The following is a 20,321-nucleotide window of genomic DNA, read 5'->3' as shown; positions in this document are numbered from 1 at the left end:
GAAGGGCAGTGTACTGTGCTCTCTGAAGATGGAAGGGCAGTGTACTGTGCTCTCTGAAGATGGAAGGGCAAACATGGTGAAGACTTCCTCCGCGAAGCTTTTTTATTACAGCAGTCTTCCTTCAAGGAGGGCACAGATCTCATGAACTAAACCCCTCACCAAAGGCCCCACCTTCAACACTTCACATTAGGATTGAGTTTGAGTCCAAAGCTGGCTTCTAACATGTACATTGCTGAGGTTCACGCAGAGTTCTTATCCAGAGGCTGTGTTGGGAGCCAAGACTGTATGCATTTCCAACAAGGTCCCAGCTGATGCGCTGATGCTGATGCTCTAGGCCTAGGGGCCTCTCAGAACCTCTGCTCCAGGCTGAGTTGGCACAGTTTGAATTGGCAGTGACTAGAATGGTCCTCTCCACTTGGACTCTAAATGACTGAACTCATTCTTTCATACGCCACACATTTCAGGGGCAGACATTGTTAGGTGCTTGACATCTAGAGAAACACAAAAGCCTCTTCTCCAAGAATTCATGGATATGTATAGAAGACAGACAGTAATATTACAGGAAATGATGAACAATGTAGTGTTGTATGAGTAGCAAAATAGAAGAGGTTTGGAAATGGGCAACTGTTTCTTTGCTCATGGCAAGTAAAGTAGTTAGGAGAGAGGCTAAAGTAACGGTGATTCATTGCCCCAGTCCCAAGGCTGTTGAGAGGGAATTAAGCTTTGCCTATTTAAGTTAATGCTAAATCTAATCTTTGTAGACTGTTTACTCTTATTTTAGATACTGTAGCAAGCACTGAATGTGCCGGCTAGGAATGTTCAGTCTAGACTGCCTGGGCTCCTGTTCATCCCTGTCACTCAGCGTGGTCTTGGTCAAGGAATTCCATCATTCTGGTCTATAACTTGCCTGTCAGGGCAAAGATGGCAGTGCTAGTATCTGCCTCATTGGATACTTGAGAAGGTGGAGATTTCATGTCTATGTGGAAAAATAGATGTAGAAATCACTTAATAAAATTTGACTCCATTTCCAATATACTTTGTAATTCTCGGGCAATGGGTCAAACTACAGAATTGTCTTAGAGAAACTCCTAGCCCCCAAAACCATATCATTCAGATGAAATCGCCAGCCTTTGGCCAAGAGAATGAGGTACAGGTTTGGTTGGAATGTGTGGTTTCGAGGAAAACAAAGCAGACCTGGAGAGCTCCCGTGACACCATCTAGAGGAAGCAAACCTCTCTGGACATACAAGATATTGGAGTCACTGAGACAAGATCCAAGAAAGACTTTCCAGGGTGGCTGGGATTTTGAAAGTGAATCGTATGGATGTTGGGGCTTGGCTTGTGCGGTTGACAGTTAAATGCATTCCCTAGGAAGGAGCACTTCTGGCCAGCCCTCTGGCTGGGATCTGAAAGCAGCAAGCTGAACCTTTCTTTGCTTGACCACTTAGAGACCCAGGTTGGTCCTAGAGGGTGTTTTCTGCCCCTTCACATTCAGAGCCCAATACCATAGTTACTGTGGCACTGGCTGGGCCTTTCTTAGTAGGCAGAGAAACATTGCTTTCTGATGTCCCTATAAAGAACTTTCTCTTCTTCCTTGGGCTCCAGACTCCCAAGGTTTGATGCATGTTTTTCTGAAATCAGGGAGAGTTCCTCCAGGGTGTTGGTGTGCTCTCAGAATCACAGTCCCTGTCACACCCAGATGAGCTGTCCTTTCTAGCTCCCTTCCTAGCTCCCTACCCAGCTTCACGGAGAGCTGGGATTATCGCTGTCTGAGAGGGTGGAGTCTCACGGTCTTGTTTTTTTTTTTTTTTTTAAATTTATTTATTTATTGAGGATTTCTGCCTCCTCCCCACCACCGCCTCCCATTTCCCTCCCCCTCCCCCGATTAAGTCCCTCTCCCTCATCAGCTTGAAGAGCAATCAGGGTTCCCTGACCTGTGGGAAGTCCAAGGACCGCCCACCTCCATCCAGGTTTAGTAAGTTGAGCATCCAAACCGCCCAGGCCCCCCCAAAGCCAGCACGTGCAGTAGGATCAAAAACCCATTGCCCTTGTTCTTGAGTTCTCATTAGTCCTCATTGTCCGCTATGTTCAGCAAGTCCGGTTTTATCCCATGCTTTTTCAGACTCAGGCCAGCTGGCCTTGGTGAATTCCCGAAAGAACATCCCCATTGTCTCAGAATGTGGGTGTACCCCTTGCGGTCCTGAGTTCCTTGCTTGTGCTCCCCCTCCTTCTGCTCCTGATTTGGACCTTGAGATTTCTGTCCGGTGCTCCAATTTGGGTCTCTGTCTCTGTCTCCTTTCATCGCCTGATGAAGGTTAATATTCAGGGGGATGCCTATATGTCTGTCTTTGGATTTACCTTCTTATTTAGCTTCTCTAGGATCATGGTCTTGTTTTAATCCTTTCCCCAGCTCATAGGATAGGAGTGATAGAGGCGCTCTCTTCCAGAGAGGATTAGGAGTTATTCTTTGTGGTAAGATAGACCCAGGAAGAGCTTATTAAATGATAATCCCTGATAAATTCCCTCTAATCATCCTCTCCCTGTGCCCTCTTAGTCATGGAAAAACCTCTACAAGTTCAATTATCTCTGAGAGACCTTTCTCCTCTCCTTCCTTCTCTCCCACCCCTTCCTCAATTGCTGCCACCCCCCTTCCTTCCTCCCTGCCTTCTGATGGCCTCAGTCTTACCTGTTTGGTGTGTGCATACATTTGTACATTTGTATGTTTATGCAGGCATGGATACACATGTGTGTTGAGTGCTTGCGTGCATACACATGCATGCATGGAGAGGCCAGAGGTCAGCCTCAGGTGGAGTCCTCAAGTGATAGTCCCTTTGTGATAGCCTTAGGGGTTTGCTGACTAGGCTAGGGTAGCTGTTGGGAAAGCCCCAGGGATCCACCTGACTCCACTTCCCCAGTGCTGGAATTACAGGAATACAGCCCAGCAAGAGGATTGCTAACTCTTCCACATCTTACCTCAGATGCAAGCAGGGCAATCCATTCAGTTTATTACTATTTATTCTTTCAACAGACATGCACTGAGCTCCTGCTGAGAGCTAAGTTGGGGTAGGAACTTAGATCTAGCTGCTCTTTGAAGTTGAGCATGAGAGCCACCAGGAGGGCATCCTAGTAGATGCAAGGTCAACCAGGGTTTGAGCCCAAACTTTCCAGGTAGAAAAGGGGAGGCAGGCACCCCAGAGTGTGGCAGCAACATGAACAAAGAGCCCAGAGAGAGGAAAGAGCATGACACCGAGGTTGAATCTCAAAAAACCGTGATTTTGTATTTAGCAATTCCCTAGGAGAAACAAGTTAGATGGTTTAGATTGGGCTCATATACACTAGAGGCTTTTGCCAGGACAGCCGCTGCAGTATTTTAAGAAGGGGTGGGAGACAGAAAGAGTGAGTGAGTGAGTGAGTGAGTGAGTGAGTGAGTGAGTGAGTGAGTGAGTGAAGATAGATTGGTTAGAAATGACATCTGCCCCCTGCGCCTCCCTCCCTCTCCCAGCTCTGAAGACTAACATGATCTCTCTGGTAACAGAATGCCAGTTGTCCAACAAGCCACAGGACTGAGAGTCAAAACTGTTTCTTTTACTGACGTTGCTTCTGTGAACACCTGCACCTGTAGCTCTGTTCTCAAACATATTCCAAGTGGGAGCAACACTGGCAGTTCTGTCTCTTTCCCACCCACAGGCCCAGGTAACACAGCATAATGCTAGAAGAAAAGAGCAGACGCAGGTGTGGGTGCTGGCTCTTTAGGTTATTAACCAGAAAACTTTGAGCCAATCCCTTTTATTTTTGAGATTATAATATAATTACATTATTTTTCACTTCCCTTTGCTCCTTCCAGCTGCTCCCACATACCCCACTTTACTCGTTTAAAATTCATGGCATCTTTTTCTTTAATTGCTTGTATATACACTCATACATGCATACATAGATGTATGAGAGTATTTGGGAGCATGTCCCTCTGGGTATGTTTGTATGTATCACTAAACACATTGAATACAATCTGCTCCATCCATGTAATGTTACTTGTATGTGTATGCGTTCAGGGCTCACCATTTCTTATTGGATGATCAATCGGTGTGCTCTTCCCTTGGGGAGACTGTTTCTCCAGCTCTCAGTGTCCCCTTGCTGTAGTTTTTTGCCTAGGGTTGGGTGCTCTGGTGATTTCCCACTTTCAGGTTAACCTACCTGTTGGTGTCCTGGCTCAGGTCAGGTGTAGGTGGCCATGTTGGTAGGCTTCATGGATATGTCTCCAATGTTTCTGGGAGACGCAATTTCACAGCAAAATCTTGTTCCTATGTTTCTTACAACCTTTCCGCTCCCTCTTCTGAAATGAGCCCTGTGCCTTATGTGTAGGAGTTGTGTTTTAGATTTATCAGCTGAGTCTTGGGTCCACTCTGCATTTTTGATCAGTTGTGGTTTTCTGTTACGGTCTCTTATCCATTGAAAAGAGAAGTTTCCTTGATGAGGGATGAGAGTTGTACTCATCAGTGGGTTTAAGGATGAACACATCGAATGTAGCTATGGATCATACTGGTTTAGCAAAATGGCAGCAGTAGGTTCTCCAAGATCCATGACCTCATTAGCCCTGAGTGATGGACTATGTTTCCAGAACCAGGGTTGCTTTGTTTGTATTTAATATATAGGTGTTGATTAGATCAGTATATGCAATGTTCTTGGCTGAGTGTCCAGTCCGGAGTAAATGCTTAACAAGAGGAAGTAAAAACTAATTTATCTCTTTAATGATATGGAACATTGGTGTCTAATTCACAGGAAGATGTTTAAAGATATTTTGATGATTTAGCTTAAGATAGAGTATCATTGTCTTTGGCTCCATCATATTCCATCTGCATGAGCTAGAAAGTTGTGCCAGAAGTAGTAAACATGCAAAGGAATTCTTTCCAACATTCCCAGATTGGGAAAATAATGTCCATTATTATTTTATTGTCTGTATTCTGCTTCAGATGTATGAGTAGAAATGTTGGGTTGAATTCATCTTAGAGGAAAAGGAGAAATCAACATGAATTTCTAAGAGGGAAGCTTCAGAGGGAACCAGAGTGTAATTCAAGGGCTGAGAAAAGAAGACTAGGAAGTGGTAGGTTAGGACCTGAGAGAAAGGGGAGGGCGAGCACATTGAGCCACAATGGGACTAGACCTGTATCTGCTGTCTCACATGGACACCTACTGAAAGGAGGAATTCCCCTTTAGATAGTCAATGGGTTCAGGAGTTAGTGATAGTTATAGGACACTGGTGATGTAAATGAGACTTCTCACAAATAAAGGGGATTGGCCTTTAGACTCTGACTGCCCCTAAGTTCACCAGTGCCTGTGAGAGGGGAAGGGGTGGTACCTTGTGCATACATGTACATGCATGTAGCCCAGTATGCCATGGGAGACTGATGTGTCATCACCGTCTTGGAGAATTTCACCCAGGGTTTCTCGTGTCTTAGTTGAGAAGCAGACTATAGGTCTCTTGCATTTGAGTATCACAGTATCGGCACTAGTGACTTCTACTGAGCATGCTTTCCAGACATGCTGGCTTGAGTTCTGGAGAAACAAAAACTCATGAACCTGGACCCTTGCTATCAAGCTATTCTTATTGAAAAGTAGGAGTTCTTCCTAGGGCCACAAAAAAAAAAAAAAAGTGATCACCCCGAGCTTCTTCAGGAAGTCAGCAAGGCTAACTAGTATCACCTAGGGGTTGATACGCAATCATTAATTAACACAGATATCTTCCATGATAAATTAGTTTACCTTCTATTAAGAATCTAGTGAGAAGGATGAAAGCCAAGGAAAATGATTTTCTGGAGCTTTTTTTCCTTAGGTGTCTGCTCCTATATACTGCACTGAATATTTAAGCTAGCTAAACGTCCCTGCTGTATGTCAACAGAGACAGCATTTACAAGTTATCTATTTCCAGGGAAGGAAACTCACATAGGCCTGTGAAGCAGAAGAATGCCAGCAGATTTATAATCTTCTATTAGTCAACAACATTATTGAGAATCTCCTGTTTGAAGAGTAATAGTCTAGGCATCAGTAGAGTACACACAGAAATATGAGATGAGGCCCTTTCTATTGTAAATTCTAGGCATTGGTAGAATACACACAGAGGTGTAAGACACAATTCTTTCTCTAAGAAAAATATTTAGCCATAATGGGAAAGGAGGAACAATATGTAAAAGAGACAGAACACACATAAAAAGATATAAAAGTAAGTCTGAATAAATGTCTAAGTGTAGCATTTAATGCTGAATTTTCAGTTGCAGGGGTTTTCATTTGCTTGCTTGTTTTTTTTTTTTTGTTGCTGTTTTGTTTTTTTATTTTTTTACTTCTGACTTAGATTTCTTATGGATACCAAAGCCCCCGAGTGCTTTGTTCTTTTCTCATGGGTTTTTATGCATAGTACCTACTCAGACATGTTGAATGAATGTATGTACTGCTATGAGGTGTGCCTAACTGCTAAGGAAAATCCTGGAGTGATGTGCTTGGGGACAGCCTTATAGATGCTGAGCGAAGTTTCCCAGTATGAGAGGACTAGGGGTCCGGTAGAACGAGGGGATAGAGGAAGGAGCGACAAAGGAAGGACTCTTGGAGAATGGCAGATCTCCATAGTTCAAGCTACCAATGAGGGTCCACTGTAGCCTGGTTCTTTTTTGCTTCATCTTTCCTGACTTGCTACTGCCTATGCAACCCTTGTAGATTTCTCCCCATCTATCTCCCTTTCCTTGGAATATCTTCCTTTTGATTTGCCAATAGAAAACTGCTTTCTTCAAGTCCAGATGAAAGAATAGTCCCTCAAAATCTTACTTGACTTGCTTGACATCTCTAACTTTTCTCTTTGGTTAAATCACGCTGCTCACAGATCTGAATTCATAGCCTTGACCTTGAGCAGAGGTTATCGCCGTCATGCCCTTAAACTTCATAGTTTACAGATGAAATCTCATGACTCGACTAATTCCATAGAGAATAATGATGGGAGTATGGCCCTATGTAAGATTAACTCCTAAATGAGTAGGTAGAATATGGGGGCTTTGCAAAGTGGTTTGAAAGTCGGAAGCCTAGTATTGCAGTTTACTTGTACAATTGGACGAAGGCATAGCTGTATCCTTCATGGCAGTTACGGACCATCCAAGTCAGCGGGGAAAAGTCAGGGCTCTTGGGCTGACTGTACTATGCAGAGAGCCTTGCTTACTCACAGGAGCTCCTGGCTCAGTCAGATATTGCCTTGGGACTTGTTTGTGTGGAGGAACTTTGCATGTTTATGAAGTATGCTCTAGGATTTGAGACATAATGTAATGACTCTTGTTGGTTGCCTCTTGGAAGCAACAGGCTCCGCCTCCTGGCTGACTGACAGCCAGTGCTTGTGCCTAACTTGGTTCTTTCTGTCCTTTCTCTTACTCGCTTTCCCATTCTTCTTCCTTACTGAGTGCTGGGAAGATAACTGTTGCTTTCCAATTGCAGGATCCCAGTGTGAGCGTTCCTATTTGTGTTTGATTTTCCTTACAAAAGTGGTTCTCAACCTTCCTAGTACTTCGATTCATTAATACAATCCCTTGTGTTGTGGTGACCCCCAGCCATACTATTATTTTGTTGCTACTGTTATGGATTGTAACATAAATATCTGATATGCAAACCCCAAAGGGGTTACAACCCACAGGTTGAGAACTGGGGCCTTAGGTGGCAATAGTACTGGTGTGATTGATTTCAGGATTCCTAGTGCTACTGTATAAAACAGTCTGATTCTCAAGAACGTAAGCCACTATGGCTCTAGATTGTGGCCCCGGGCTCTCTAGTAATTTCCCGTGTCCTCCAAGGAGTCAGTCTAATTATCTGGACCTTGAGAGCTATTCATAGTTAACACCCACATCAGTTGGGGGATGGGTACTTTTGAAGGTAGGAAGCCTGGCCAGGGGCAGCACAGACTCTTCATACCAAGACTGCTGACTCCTATGGATGGTTTAACATATGGAAGGGAGCATTCACATGGCAGTAACCCATGGTCTGATGGACAGTTATAGAAGTCAGTACTTGATTATATTCAAGGAAGGAAAATGACAGCTAAAAGCAGCCCAAAGGCTATTGGATACCGGTTGTAGTAATATACACTGTGGAAAGATTCATCTGAGAGGTTACCTGTTATTTTTTATGTTTCAAAATAGCTACATGGAATTGGGCAGGAAGAGGTACTATGAGGCAGTAGCACTCATTCAAAGAAGGGACCCCTTTTTCTTCTTGTTCCCCCGTTTGCTTTTTGACATTTCTTGCACCCCACTTTCATTCATAGGATTTTGTCTCTAAAACAAACCGTTCCCTGCCTGTCAACCAGAGTGAAGTCCACCATCCGCCTCCACATTCCCGTCAACACTGTCATCATTTGGAATTGTGCTTGTGTGTTGATTTCCCATGGGTACTCCTTATTATACTACAAGTTCCATGGTGGCCAAGACTGGGGTTGTTTGGCTGATCACTTGTCTTTAAAAAAAGAATTTCCTCCCTAGCAGGTAGTTTGTGAGTTTATAGGATGAAATTGAGTTCTGAACAGAGAATCTCAGTCATCTGGGGTAAGATGGAGGCCCTCATCTTGGTGCTAGGAGGAAGTGGGGGATGAGGAGGAGTAGTCACTTGGTGAGGAATAGCCTGTCGATGCAGAACCATGACAGAGGTATTTGTTGAGAAATCACATTTATATTCACATTCCACCATCGCGCTTCTTTTCTTAGGTGTGGTTAGCAGAGTCCTTGGAAAGGAGCTTTGGCTGAGACAAATGGTCAGGCTCCTTTGACAGCCTGGTGGTTGTTCCAACCATCTTCCAACCTGAGCTATTAATAATTAGTGAAATTGAAGATCTCTAATTAAGACGAAGCCTTAAGGCCAGGGGTTTTAGTCTGAAGCTATTTTTCATCCATCCATGCAAACCATCTGGAAATTCTGGAGATGTTTTCTTTTGTCACAGCTCTGGGAATCCCACTGGCACCTGCTAAGTGGGGGCTAAGGTTGTGCTAACACACAGGGCAAAAGTCAGGCAGAGAATCCCCTGACCGCAAGTGGAAGTTGTGTTTCCGCCAAGGAAACCTTCTGCAATCTGGTTTGGGTCTTCCAGCTGCCTCCAACCTGGGAATGGGGGTGCCCCCAAAGACTGAAGAATTCTGCATCCTGCTCCTTTGGAGAAGAATATACTCCAGTACCCCAAGTCATCAGTGTGTCACGGGTAGTACAGCCTCTCTGCTCAGAGCTGCTCTGAGAAGCAGGGGCATGACTGAGAGGTGCTTCAGCAGGCTTTCCAGAGAACTGGGTAGGACCCTGTGAAGGTTCCGCACATACATCCTCAGGCAGGAAGAACCAAGGGGCCTCTTCTTGCTCTTTCCATTCCCACCTTTCTCCTCTGTCTGGTTCCTCCTGCCCTGTCTTCCTGCGTCTCCCCCGCCCCACCCCCAAAGATTAATGTGATAATTGCCATGTGTGCCTGTTTACACAGGGAGTGGGTGAGCTTACCACCCCCAATCAGGCAGGTTCCCAGAGAAACGCGTTCCCACAGTGTCAGGACAGGTACCTGCTGAGCACTCCTGTGCAGGTGGGCTGCCACCCCCGAACTTCTTTCTCTGTCTGTCATTACTTTTGTCATGTGCACATGTGCACGTGTGTGTCATTCACTGAAGCGGCAGGTGAGAAGGGGGGGAATCAGCCAGAGTGGCACCAGGAGAAGGGTCAGGCAGAGAAATCACTGTGCCTTGTAGGTGCATTAGTCCTTAAAGAAGAGGACAGAGATCCAGTGAAAAGCTCTCCTCTGAGAGCTGTCAGACGGTGGGCATGCTAGGGTTCCCCAGAGAAAAGCAACAGGCCATGAGAGAGAGGGTTTAGTAGGAGAACTGCACTTGATTAGAGGCTAGGAAGTGCACCAGTAAAACCAGGAGCACATCTTCCTCCAAATCAGCTTTGGAACAATGGAGGATGATGGTACAACCCCTATACCAAGGCCAAATAAAATCCCGTAGTTTTGGGTGTGGGCACTGGTACAAGTCCCAATGTTAAGCTCAGCTGGAGTTCTAATTCCCAAGGTCAGGAGAAAAATAGTGTCCAGCTCTAAGGGAGGAGTCGAAAAACTGTTTGAACACGTGCAAGGTCTGTTATTGCACCTTTTCATTTCCTGTCTAAGTCCTAGCAAGTGGGAGGCACCTGTAATCTTGTTGCGATGTCTTCCATACTTAGTCTCTGACCTATTGCACATTTTCTCTGGGTATGACATATCACACAGACCAAGCTTCATCAGCCCCCCAGGCATCCCTCAGTTCAAAGGTAATCACTGTAGCAGGTATTCCATGGGTGCGATATGAAGCTGCTGTGCTCTGGGTAGCATTCATTTCAGGGAAGGACCTGATTCACACTTTCCCCATTGGAGGTCTGGGTGGTGATGGTTCCCCTTTGTAGCTCTCCTAGGGTTGGAATACAGCAGAATATACATTGGAAGCTACAGTTTCATCCTCAGGATTTTACCTGAAGACCTTAGCAGGGCTGTCTCATGTTATTAAAGTTAAGATAAGGTTTGAGTATCCTATATGCAAAAGTGTCCTGTGAGCCCTGTGACGGTCACAGACATGGTGAAGAAGAATTAAAGGGAGAGTTTCTCCTTTTCTCCAGGCTCTGACCTCCTGCCCCATCTAGAGAGTCACGTGTCCAAGCACAAGAGAAAATGACCATACTTCATGGCCACACTGGCAGTAGCAGCCTGACTCCCACTTTGCGCTCTGTCAGGATGCTTGCTGCCTTCAGAGTTGTTGATTGCTTCTTTTTAAAAATCTCAAAATATACTTTAGTAGACATCTCTCCTACACTGGACAATTTTAAGTTTTTAATAATGATGAATCAGAAGGAGATGAACGCTCAGAAAGAACTTGGCTATTTTGAAGAAGGGAATCGTGCGTGAAGTGCTTGGCTTGCCCACTCTCAGATGAGGAGTGTCCCCTTCATCTACCGGCTGTGGGTCTGTACAATAAGCATGTGAAGAGACGGGAAGCCACCTGGTCAGAAGGCAAACAGGAAACTATGTGACAGGAGCTGGGTGTGGAGAGAAAGCAGGGACAGCGTGAAAGGCTGCCAGTAATAGTGGGTGCTGTCTAGCCACTCTCTCCTGAGGAACCTCTTAAGCTGTCAGTTGTTCCCTTAACCCCCCAAGGCTCCATGTTGCTGGGGCTGATGCCTTCACAGCCATTTGCTTCCCCTTCTCTTCCCCATCTTCCACTTTCTTCTTCCAGGATGCTCCATCGCTGAGGTAAATAACACATGTAGCCATTGAGAGAAAATTCCACAGATGGAGCGTATTATCAGAATGGATTTGTATTGGTCTATTTTTAACAAAAGAAGCATCATATTCAAAGTGTGGCCATTTATTAATTAATTACTTCTGTGTGTGCCAAAGTCTCTGTAGCCTTCCAGATATTCAAATGTTCAGATAGTTAAAAGCAAATCCCAAACATTCTCGCACAGCTCTGACTGGACCAACACAGTTCATCATGAGTGTTTTGTAGCAGAATCAGGAAGCACATTCCAGACTCTTAGCCAATAAAGGCATTCTTTTGTCCCTATGTCTTATGTGACATATTCTCTGATATATTAGTAGATTTTCTTTGAAAAAAGTTTTACAACCAAGAAAGTTTATGAAATGGCACCATAAAGTCAGCAATATATCTTCTCACTGCCTGGGAGACATACATAATCTGCTATATCCCCTCACTTCCTCCGCTTACCAAAGCCATTTTCCACAAAATGCCATCATTACCTTTGATCAATCACGGCAATGTGGAGCCCACAGAGAACACAATGTTTTACATGGGTTTAACTCTGTAGCCGTCCTAGCCGCTCTTCCACCAGAGCTCAGCTGGAGGTCAGGGACACCCCAACAGCCACAATCCCATCACTGCCACTACCGATATGGGTACATTTATGAGCAGCTGAACTTTGGTCTGGGCCAAAGAACATCGGAGGGGACTGGCAACACCATATTGTGTATGGATTGTGTTAATCTGGAGCCACCAGCAAACCACTGAAGTGAACCGGACTTTAAATAATATTTGACTTCTAACCCTGAAGACAGGCAGAGCTAGCCCTGCAAGGATCGTCAGTCTCTTCCTTAGCTCACAGCAAGGCTCCTGCTTCAGCCATCTTAGACACATCTCTTTCTCCTGTCCTTCACACCCCCAGGGGCTCTCAGCATCTGGTTCTTCTGCATCTTCCATCTGATGATGGGACATGGCTTTTGATGAGATTTGCCTCATGTCCTCTCTACTTGTATCTAACCCAGATCTGGTTAAGCCAAAGACCTAAGTCTCAGACACTGATGTTGGCAGCTCTTCATTCCGTTTAGTTGTTAAAACTGTTTTATAGCTTATATATTTGTGTTGAGTTTTTGATTCAACTTCAGTTGCACTCATCTTATCTGCAATCAACGCAGGGCCAAAACAAAAACCGCAAGTTTGCCAGAAGGGCTTGGCTTAGAGATTATTTTTAATGGGCGATCTGAGTGTCCAGTGACAGCAGTCATGATCAATCAGCAGATATATTATGTAGCTTGACACTGAATGGAGAAAGAAAATGAGATAATTGGGGAGAAAAAAAGGTTGGATTACAGAAGTGCACAAGATACATGAGGACAATCACTTTAAAATATATCTTCACGGTCTAGTGGTAAGGAGGAGAAAGGGGAACATAAAAAGATGAGTCAACAGTTGCCACAGACATTCTGAGCTCTGATTTTAATTTTATTAAGTTGGCACATTAGCTTTAGGTATGACATTTGATCTTGATGGTTCTGATTTCCCCAATGTAATGGGGATAAAATATCTCTTGTGAGTTTCAAACTGACATTGAAAGTAATGCATTAGAGGTTGGGTTAGGGGAAGGGGGTCTAAGGTCTGCATATGAAGTACAAATCCATAAAATCCCTTTGAAAAGACTTAGGCAGAGAGAACGTAGAGAACAAAAAGAGCTCTTTGTTGGGAGACAAGGATGTTAGAGACAGCAACTCAGTTTTTACTGAGTGCAATTTCAAGGGTCTCATAAGATAGGACAAGTCATCCTTCCCCAGTTCTGGGCACTTCAGCAATTTTGCATCCAAATTGGAGCATAAGAATCCATAATACAGATGTCTGTGCTTTTTTCCACTTTTTGGTATCAGTATGAGCTAGGGGAGAAGAAAAAGAGGAGAGATCGGGAGAGATCAGACAATCTCATGGTCTGAAGACTCTTCAAATCTAGATATTGTCCTTCTTGTGCCTAGGGCTTTTCTGGGTCCAGACCTGGACCAGCATTGTAATATAGTACCATGATGGAAGAAGGAAAGTCACCCCAGGAGCTGGGAAACACAATGTGAACCTAACGCCTTCTAAGCAACTCTGCTGAGGGCTAATGGGCACAGCCTGCCCTTGTGTTTTGGTAATCTATCTTGTTTAAGAGTGCAAAGGTTGAGAATACATGTTACCAAGAAGCCAATTCACCTTTTTATAACCTTGGAAATACGTTTTGGCATTTTTCCAGTCAGTTTTCATATCTTCTAAGTAAGGGTGTTCGAACTTTCCCACTCAGGATATTATAGAGCTGCTGATATGACCTTCACTAGGCACATGGCAGAGTGTGAGTGGTCTTACAATAAAGTGGAGTGGGGATGGGGGGGGGGAGATAATGTTTAACTGTATCACACTGTGATTGTTATATCACCCTCTGTATAAAAGCTGCCAGACTGTAGGCTTTGCTTCTGGGAGTTGGCTTTAAATATTAAGAAGCCATTTTTCTTTCTTTCAGACCAATGATGCCTTAGGAGCCACCTGGAATTGGCTGTACTTCATCCCCCTCATCATCATTGGATCCTTCTTTGTTCTCAACCTTGTCCTGGGAGTGCTTTCAGGGTAAGCAGTCTCGCTCTTTTCTGTGGGCTACTAGGGGAGAGCCAGTGCCTCCTGATTCAGGGCAGTTTTACTCATTGAACCATCACTTAGAAGACACTGTGCCAATGCCATTCTAGCTGCTTCAGTCCAGTAACAAATGATTGTTCTAATTGCCTTGATTATTTTTAGACATTAAAAAGCTTTATGTCATGAAGAATTCTGAACAAAGTATCTTGTGAGTTCATTTATCTATCCATATCTTCATGCAATGACTCTATGCCAAACCCTGTTCTGTTGTTAGGGACATAAAGTTAAAGAAGATATAGATTTTATGCTTGCTTAGCCCGATGGTGGTGGTGCATGGCTTTAATCTCAGCACTCCGCAAGGCAGAGGCAGGTGGATCTCTATGAGTTCAAGGCCAGCCTGGTCTACAGAGCAAGTTCCAGGACAGCCAGGACTACACAGAGAAACCCTGCCTCGAAAAACTAAAGCAAAAACAACAACAAAAAAACCTGTTTGATTGCAATATATTGGACATCACATCTCATGTTTATGACGTGAATTCTTTTATACCAATTTCTATTGCCCAGTGTCTAACATGCTTTGCCGAGGAGACATTTTTGTTATTGGAAACAGGGAGAACAAATCTTATTTTTACCAACAATGTGAAGTACAATAATTTGTTTGAGAGAAGAAACAAATCTCTCCAGTCTGAAGTCATTAGGGTTGGTGTCAAATAAGACAGGGAATTGGGTGGAGGATAAGCTAAGTTTTAGACTAACGTACAAAAACATTGTATACGGAGATGAACATGCTAGAGAAGATGAAGAAATGGGACATGGCATGGGGTGCAAAGAGGCTAAACTATGACATTTTATGACACCTCACTGAGCAGGATTGGGGTAGTGGTGGTGATGATGGCAATGGTTTCGTCAATTCGCTTAAGCTCTTCAAATGATAGTTTGTAAAAGTATCTTTGTGTTTACATGTGGCAGGTTGAAATAAGTTGGGATTTTTTTTTTTTTGGAATTTTTTGACATTGTCACGGAAACAAGAGGCCTAAGTGACAGTCCAGAAGCTGAATGTCAGCTCCCCAGCTCACTTCTGTTTTCTTACAAAAGCAGCAATCTGGCAATAGTCTAGAGGATTCTCCTGTGAGGATTCTCTTTAAAGAGGAAAGACCTATCTATCACAGTCTGATGAGCTTAGAGAAATAGGTTCCCATCAAATCACCCCTTGTAAAGCTCACTATGTTCATTCCTTTGGCTATCACAAGAAACTACCACGACCCAGGTGTAAACCAATGGGAATTTTATTCCCTGATAGTTTTTGAGTTTCAGGTTCCAGATTGGGCAGGTTCACACTCCCTCCAATGGCCTGAGCTAACTATGTCTTTCTTCTTCCAGCTTTAGTAAACCTAGGCATCCCTTGGATTATAACTGTGTCATGACTCCAGTCTCTCCCTGAGCGCCCACATAGTCCCTTCCCCTTCCCATGTCTGTCATCTCCCTCGGTGTTGCTCTTATAAGGGTACTTGTGATTTGATTTAGCATCATTGGATCAACTAGTTGGATCTCTTCTGAATATACTTAACTTTGCTCTATCTGCAAAGACGCTTTTTCCAAATAAGGTAACATTCAGGAGTTCCAGGAATTCGACTATGAATCGATTTTTTTCTTCACTCAACAATTTCCGATGATGGGTGTGGAGCTTCTTCTGCTTTGCTCATAGTGTGAACACACAGCCAGGAGTCATCAGCATTTGAGGAAAATGCCCCAAATGAAAGTAACAGCTTATTACAAAAAGATGTTGAGATTAAGAAGAGCTGTTGCAACTATATTTAAAAAAAAATGTAATTGATGTAAAAGTATGCAAAGTTGAGGTCATATAAAAATGTAATCAAATCAAAAGATAGTAAAGTGGGAGTATAAAATTGAAGATACCACTTAGAAAGGGGGTAGGGAAGAGACAGACATACAGAGAGAGACAGAGACAGAAAGAGATGAGCATAGATAGAGACAGAGACAGTTACTGACTCAAAGAGCAGGAGACTCATATTTCTAAGGTCTGTCTGGGCTATATAGTAAGCCTTGTTTCAAAATATTTACAATTGATTCAACATTTTTTTTTTTTGTGCTCTTTCTGGTTTTTTTTTTTTTTAGTTTTTTTTTTTTTTTGAGAAAAGGAAAAAAAAAAAACAAGTTTCCGCCTCCTCCCAGCCTCTCACCTCCCTCCCTCTCCTCCCACCCTTCTCCCCCTCCCATTCCCCACTCCCCCTCCCTCTCCAGTCCAAAGAGCAGTCAGGGTGCCCTGCCCTGTGGTAAGTCTTAGGTCCTCCCCCCTCCATCCATATCTTGGAAGGTGAACATCCAAACTGGCTAGGCGCCCACAAAGCCAGAAAATTAAGTAGGATCAAAACCCCTTGCCATTGTCCTTGGCTTCTCATCAGCCCTCATTGTTCGCCATGTTCAGAGAGTCCAGTTTCATCCCGTGCTTTTTCAGTCACAGTCCAGCTGGCCCTGGTGAGCTCCCAGTAGATCAGATCCACTGTCTCAGTGGGTGGGTGCACCCTTTGTGGTCCCGACTTCTTTGCTCAGGTTCTCCCTCCTTCTGCTCCTCACTGGGACCTTGGAGATAGAGACAGAGACCCACATTGGAGCACTGGATTGATTCAACATTTTAATAAGAGAGTTCAATGAAGAGAATAATGAAATAGAAAGGAAGAATCAGCATAGGAAAATATGATAGATGTTCCCAGAGTCAAAAGGCTCACCATTGATAGATGAAAAGAACTGTTGAGACGTGTTAAGATGCTCTTTCCACGGTGGTTTTTTTGGCACTGGGCATGGGAAGCATCCCGGGTGTCCTAAGCTGGGAGATTAGACATGTAAACTGTTAGATGTATACCTTGGCATGTGATATAGCAATAAGAGTGACAGATACCATGTGCACACGGAGTATAGGGTATCTTAAGAAGGCTCAGTGCAAACAAGGAGACAATGTTTATAAAAATATATTCACATGAAAAGTTATACATTGGCAATGTTGTAATAGCTTATGCGGCTATAGAATGCGGATGTATAAACTAACCATGAAAATGTCACCTGAGCATCAGAGCATCCAGTTAAAGGAAATCATGCCAAGTGAATCACCATGAATTTCAGACCAACAGAGAAAAGAATGTCCTGAAAGTTTGTGCCACTGGGAAATAGGGTTAATATCTAGTTATAAAGAATCGGCATGCCCCCCAGTGAGCTTCTCAGTGGCAACATTGAACATTAGAAGACAATATAGAAGTTCATAAAACTTTCTAACAGGAAAACGACTTTCAAGATCAAATGTTCTGCCTAGCCAGAGTGCCAGTTACCTGTGGGGATCAAGTGGCAACGTTGTCAGGTACCTTTGGGGAAGCAGTCACTAAAGAATGTGAATCACAAGAATGAAGAAGTATGGAGCTGGGAGAGAGTTCAAAGTTTCAGAGAGAACCCACATGGCAGCTCACGATTGTCTGACATCTGCAGGGTCTGCACACACTCACTGCATAGATGTACACACAGGCAAACAGTCACATACATACAATAAAATAAAGCAATAAAGCAGAATAAAATAAACCTCAAAAAAAAAAGCAAGAAGAAAAAAAAAAAACCCATGATACTTATAAGCACAGGGATCCAGTAAAGGACAAAGACAAAGGGATTGATCCCCTGTATTGTAGTGAAATAGAATTAAGGCAACAACTCTCAGTGACTGAGATGGTACCAGGATTAGACTTGACTAGGGTGACAGAGAGTCCTAAAAATGCTGTCTTCGGGAGACAGTAAAACTAATATACTCCCTGGTGTGTTATATTCCAAATGGTCCTGTGATTTGTTTTGGTCCAAACTAAATACATACAATAATCTATTCATTCTTTCTCTATTTATCTCTGTCTCTCTTCTTCTTCCTCCCCCATTACCCCAACTTAAGCATTTAATTCACAATATACAGAAGTAGTACTTGTAAAGGAATAGAAACACAGCGAGTCCTCTGTGCAGCTCGGCTGCCAACCTGGTTTCCATTGTTGATGCTGAAGTCAGAGCTAGCCTCTCACGGTGTTGCGATTGCCTTCATTAGATTGGGGGAGGTTAAGTATGGGGAAGAGAATAGGGTATCAAAGACCAAAATCTTAGGTTCCACAGTAAGCAGATCATTAAGCAGTTTCTGAAATTGAAAGACAAAGGAATAGCAGTGTTTTAAGTATAATATTTAGAAAATTTGAAATGAATAGCAGAAGAAACAGAAGAGTTGAAAGCAGCTGCCTCTGGAGAGTGAGATTCTGGGCTTGGAAAAGTGAGGCAGAGGGCTGCTATTTCTCCATTACGATCTTTCGAAATTGTTTGACTTATAAATTTCTATGTGCATGACTCTGAGAAAAAAATAAAAACCTTAAATTTTGAATCAAAATTCTCATCAAACAGGTGTAGGATGGACAGAGGGTCCAAGGACAGTTATCCAGCACCATCAAGCATCAGCAGGGAAGGGCTGACATGGGAGGGGGGAGAGCAAGGATGCAGTTGTGCCAGTCCAAATGTCACAGTAAGAAATGTGGCAGAGGAGAAGAAATGGGGACACTGGGAAGAAGTGTTATCAGTCTGTGAATATTTAGTTTAAGCCAGTTCTGTGGCCATCAGCTCCCCTCTGGCTGGGAGACCATCTTCTTGGATCAGAAGATGTCAAGCTACTGACTTGGCAGATGCCTCTTTACTATCTGAGACCTAGGTAGTGGTGTTGGCAGCTGGGAACAGCTGATGTGAATAAATTCTGACATTTAAAGGAATGTTAACAATAAGGACTTTGTGGGCTGGGGCTGAAATACTTCAGTTCTGGTTGTTTTTTCCCGTTGTTCTGCTGCTGCCCTTTGTTGCTCAGCATTGGGAGGATTTTCACTGGTGTCTGCAGAGGACTTGACACTGCTGGGTCCTTTGTATAGAAGGGGTCATGGGCTTTCTCTGCTGCTGAATCAGTGAGACTATGCTTCTGGAATAGATGAAGTCTTTCCTTGGAGTGGGGCTTTAGCTGGGATTCACACATTGAGCCACCTGGTATATAGCTTTGAACATTTTGTCTCCAGGGAGCAAGTTGCAATGACCTGTGAGCATATTGAGTGTTATGTGCCAATGTGATTGTAGGAGTGAAGAAATCAGTGATGAGAGGAGATGCCCAAGCCTCCCTACATTGAGTGAGGGTCCCCCGGGCATCAAGTATGCAAATGACTGAAGGCCTCATCCCCAGGGGTTCAGACATTGATGAAAAACTGTGAGTTGTGTTTGTTGACTTCATATTTAAAAAGGAAAGATGGATAGAAGCATTGTAGCATTTTCTTTTACGTGTCTCAGAGGAAATAGGATTTGATGAAAACCATTAGCTTAGGCTTGAAGAGAAGCAGAGCTTCCTGTCTCCATGGCAACAAACCAGGGCTGCATAAGCACATCCTGAAGTGCTGTCAGGGGCTACAGGGCAGAAGGCTCAGACAAACAGAAAATGACCCTGAGCTATTCCAGCGTCTCTACTGACTGCTTCCAGGGCTTCTGAAAGGGGGCTATAAATGTTGGGGGAGGGGGTGGCAATGATGCTGTTTGCAAATGGGGGCAAGGAAGTTAGAACAAGGACTACTTACAGATATATCCAGAAGCGATGAGATGCTTCATGCAAGATGTAAAGTATCCTGTAGTTTTCAGAGCACGTTGCTTCCACAATCTTATTTGTGTCTTGAAACACTTGGTGTAGGCACACAACATCCTTAAAGATGGAGCAAAGAGCTAAAGGAGCTGGTCTACAACAGGATCCGGGCAGAAGCAGGGCTAGAGATCATAGTCACTCGAACTTTGCTTAAATGCTTATCTTATCATCCCAGGTAGCCATCAGAAAGGCTGCCCAGGATGTTGTTCTGGCCACAGTACAAAGTTTAGGTTCAGATTTTCATTTGTACAGATTGTTCCCATGCTTATTCTTATACACTGGTTTCATGTATGCGACGTGGCTTTGTACATATGAGGGAGAAGATGCCAAGACCAACTGGAAAGACCTTTTTGCTCTAAAACTGATGGAAAGAGGTGAACTATTAATATTAGAGGAGGGCTTCTTCTGTTGCATCCCTTTAACGAATGGAGTAGCTTTTTCATAGAAAGCAAAATGATAGATGCCTATCTTGGTACCAACTTATTTGCTGTCTAAGTTCAATAATTCAATGCAATTTAGCAAACATTTGTTAAGTGTTTGACACACACACACACACACACACACACACACACAAACACACACCAAAAACCACCATGTACTTGGGTTGCAAAGATGAATAAGACAAGGTGATTGCTGGGCAGTGGTGGCACACACCTTTAATCCCAGCACTCGGGAGGCAGAGGCAGGCGGATCTCTGTGAGTTCGAGACCAGCCTGGTCTACAGGA

General features: G+C 43.8%; 1 protein-coding gene across 7 annotated transcripts in view; it reads left to right on the top strand.

Annotated features, from left to right (window-relative positions):
- The window catches only part of Cacna1e (calcium voltage-gated channel subunit alpha1 E), a 492,139-nt gene that overhangs the window by 323,266 nt on the left and 148,552 nt on the right, over positions 1-20,321 (top strand). For all 7 annotated transcript variants that reach the window (XM_026787573.1, XM_026787575.1, XM_026787572.1 and 4 more), the window contains exon 9: positions 13,794-13,897. In XM_026787573.1, coding sequence (XP_026643374.1) covers positions 13,794-13,897 — 104 coding nt within the window. The remainder of the gene's footprint in view (positions 1-13,793; positions 13,898-20,321) is intronic.

Source organism: Microtus ochrogaster, assembly GCF_000317375.1.
Source record: "Microtus ochrogaster isolate Prairie Vole_2 chromosome 6 unlocalized genomic scaffold, MicOch1.0 chr6_random_2, whole genome shotgun sequence".
NCBI lineage: Eukaryota > Metazoa > Chordata > Mammalia > Rodentia > Cricetidae > Microtus > Microtus ochrogaster.
The sequence above is the reverse complement of the archived record's forward strand: the minus strand, read 5'-3'. Positions and strand labels throughout refer to the sequence as shown.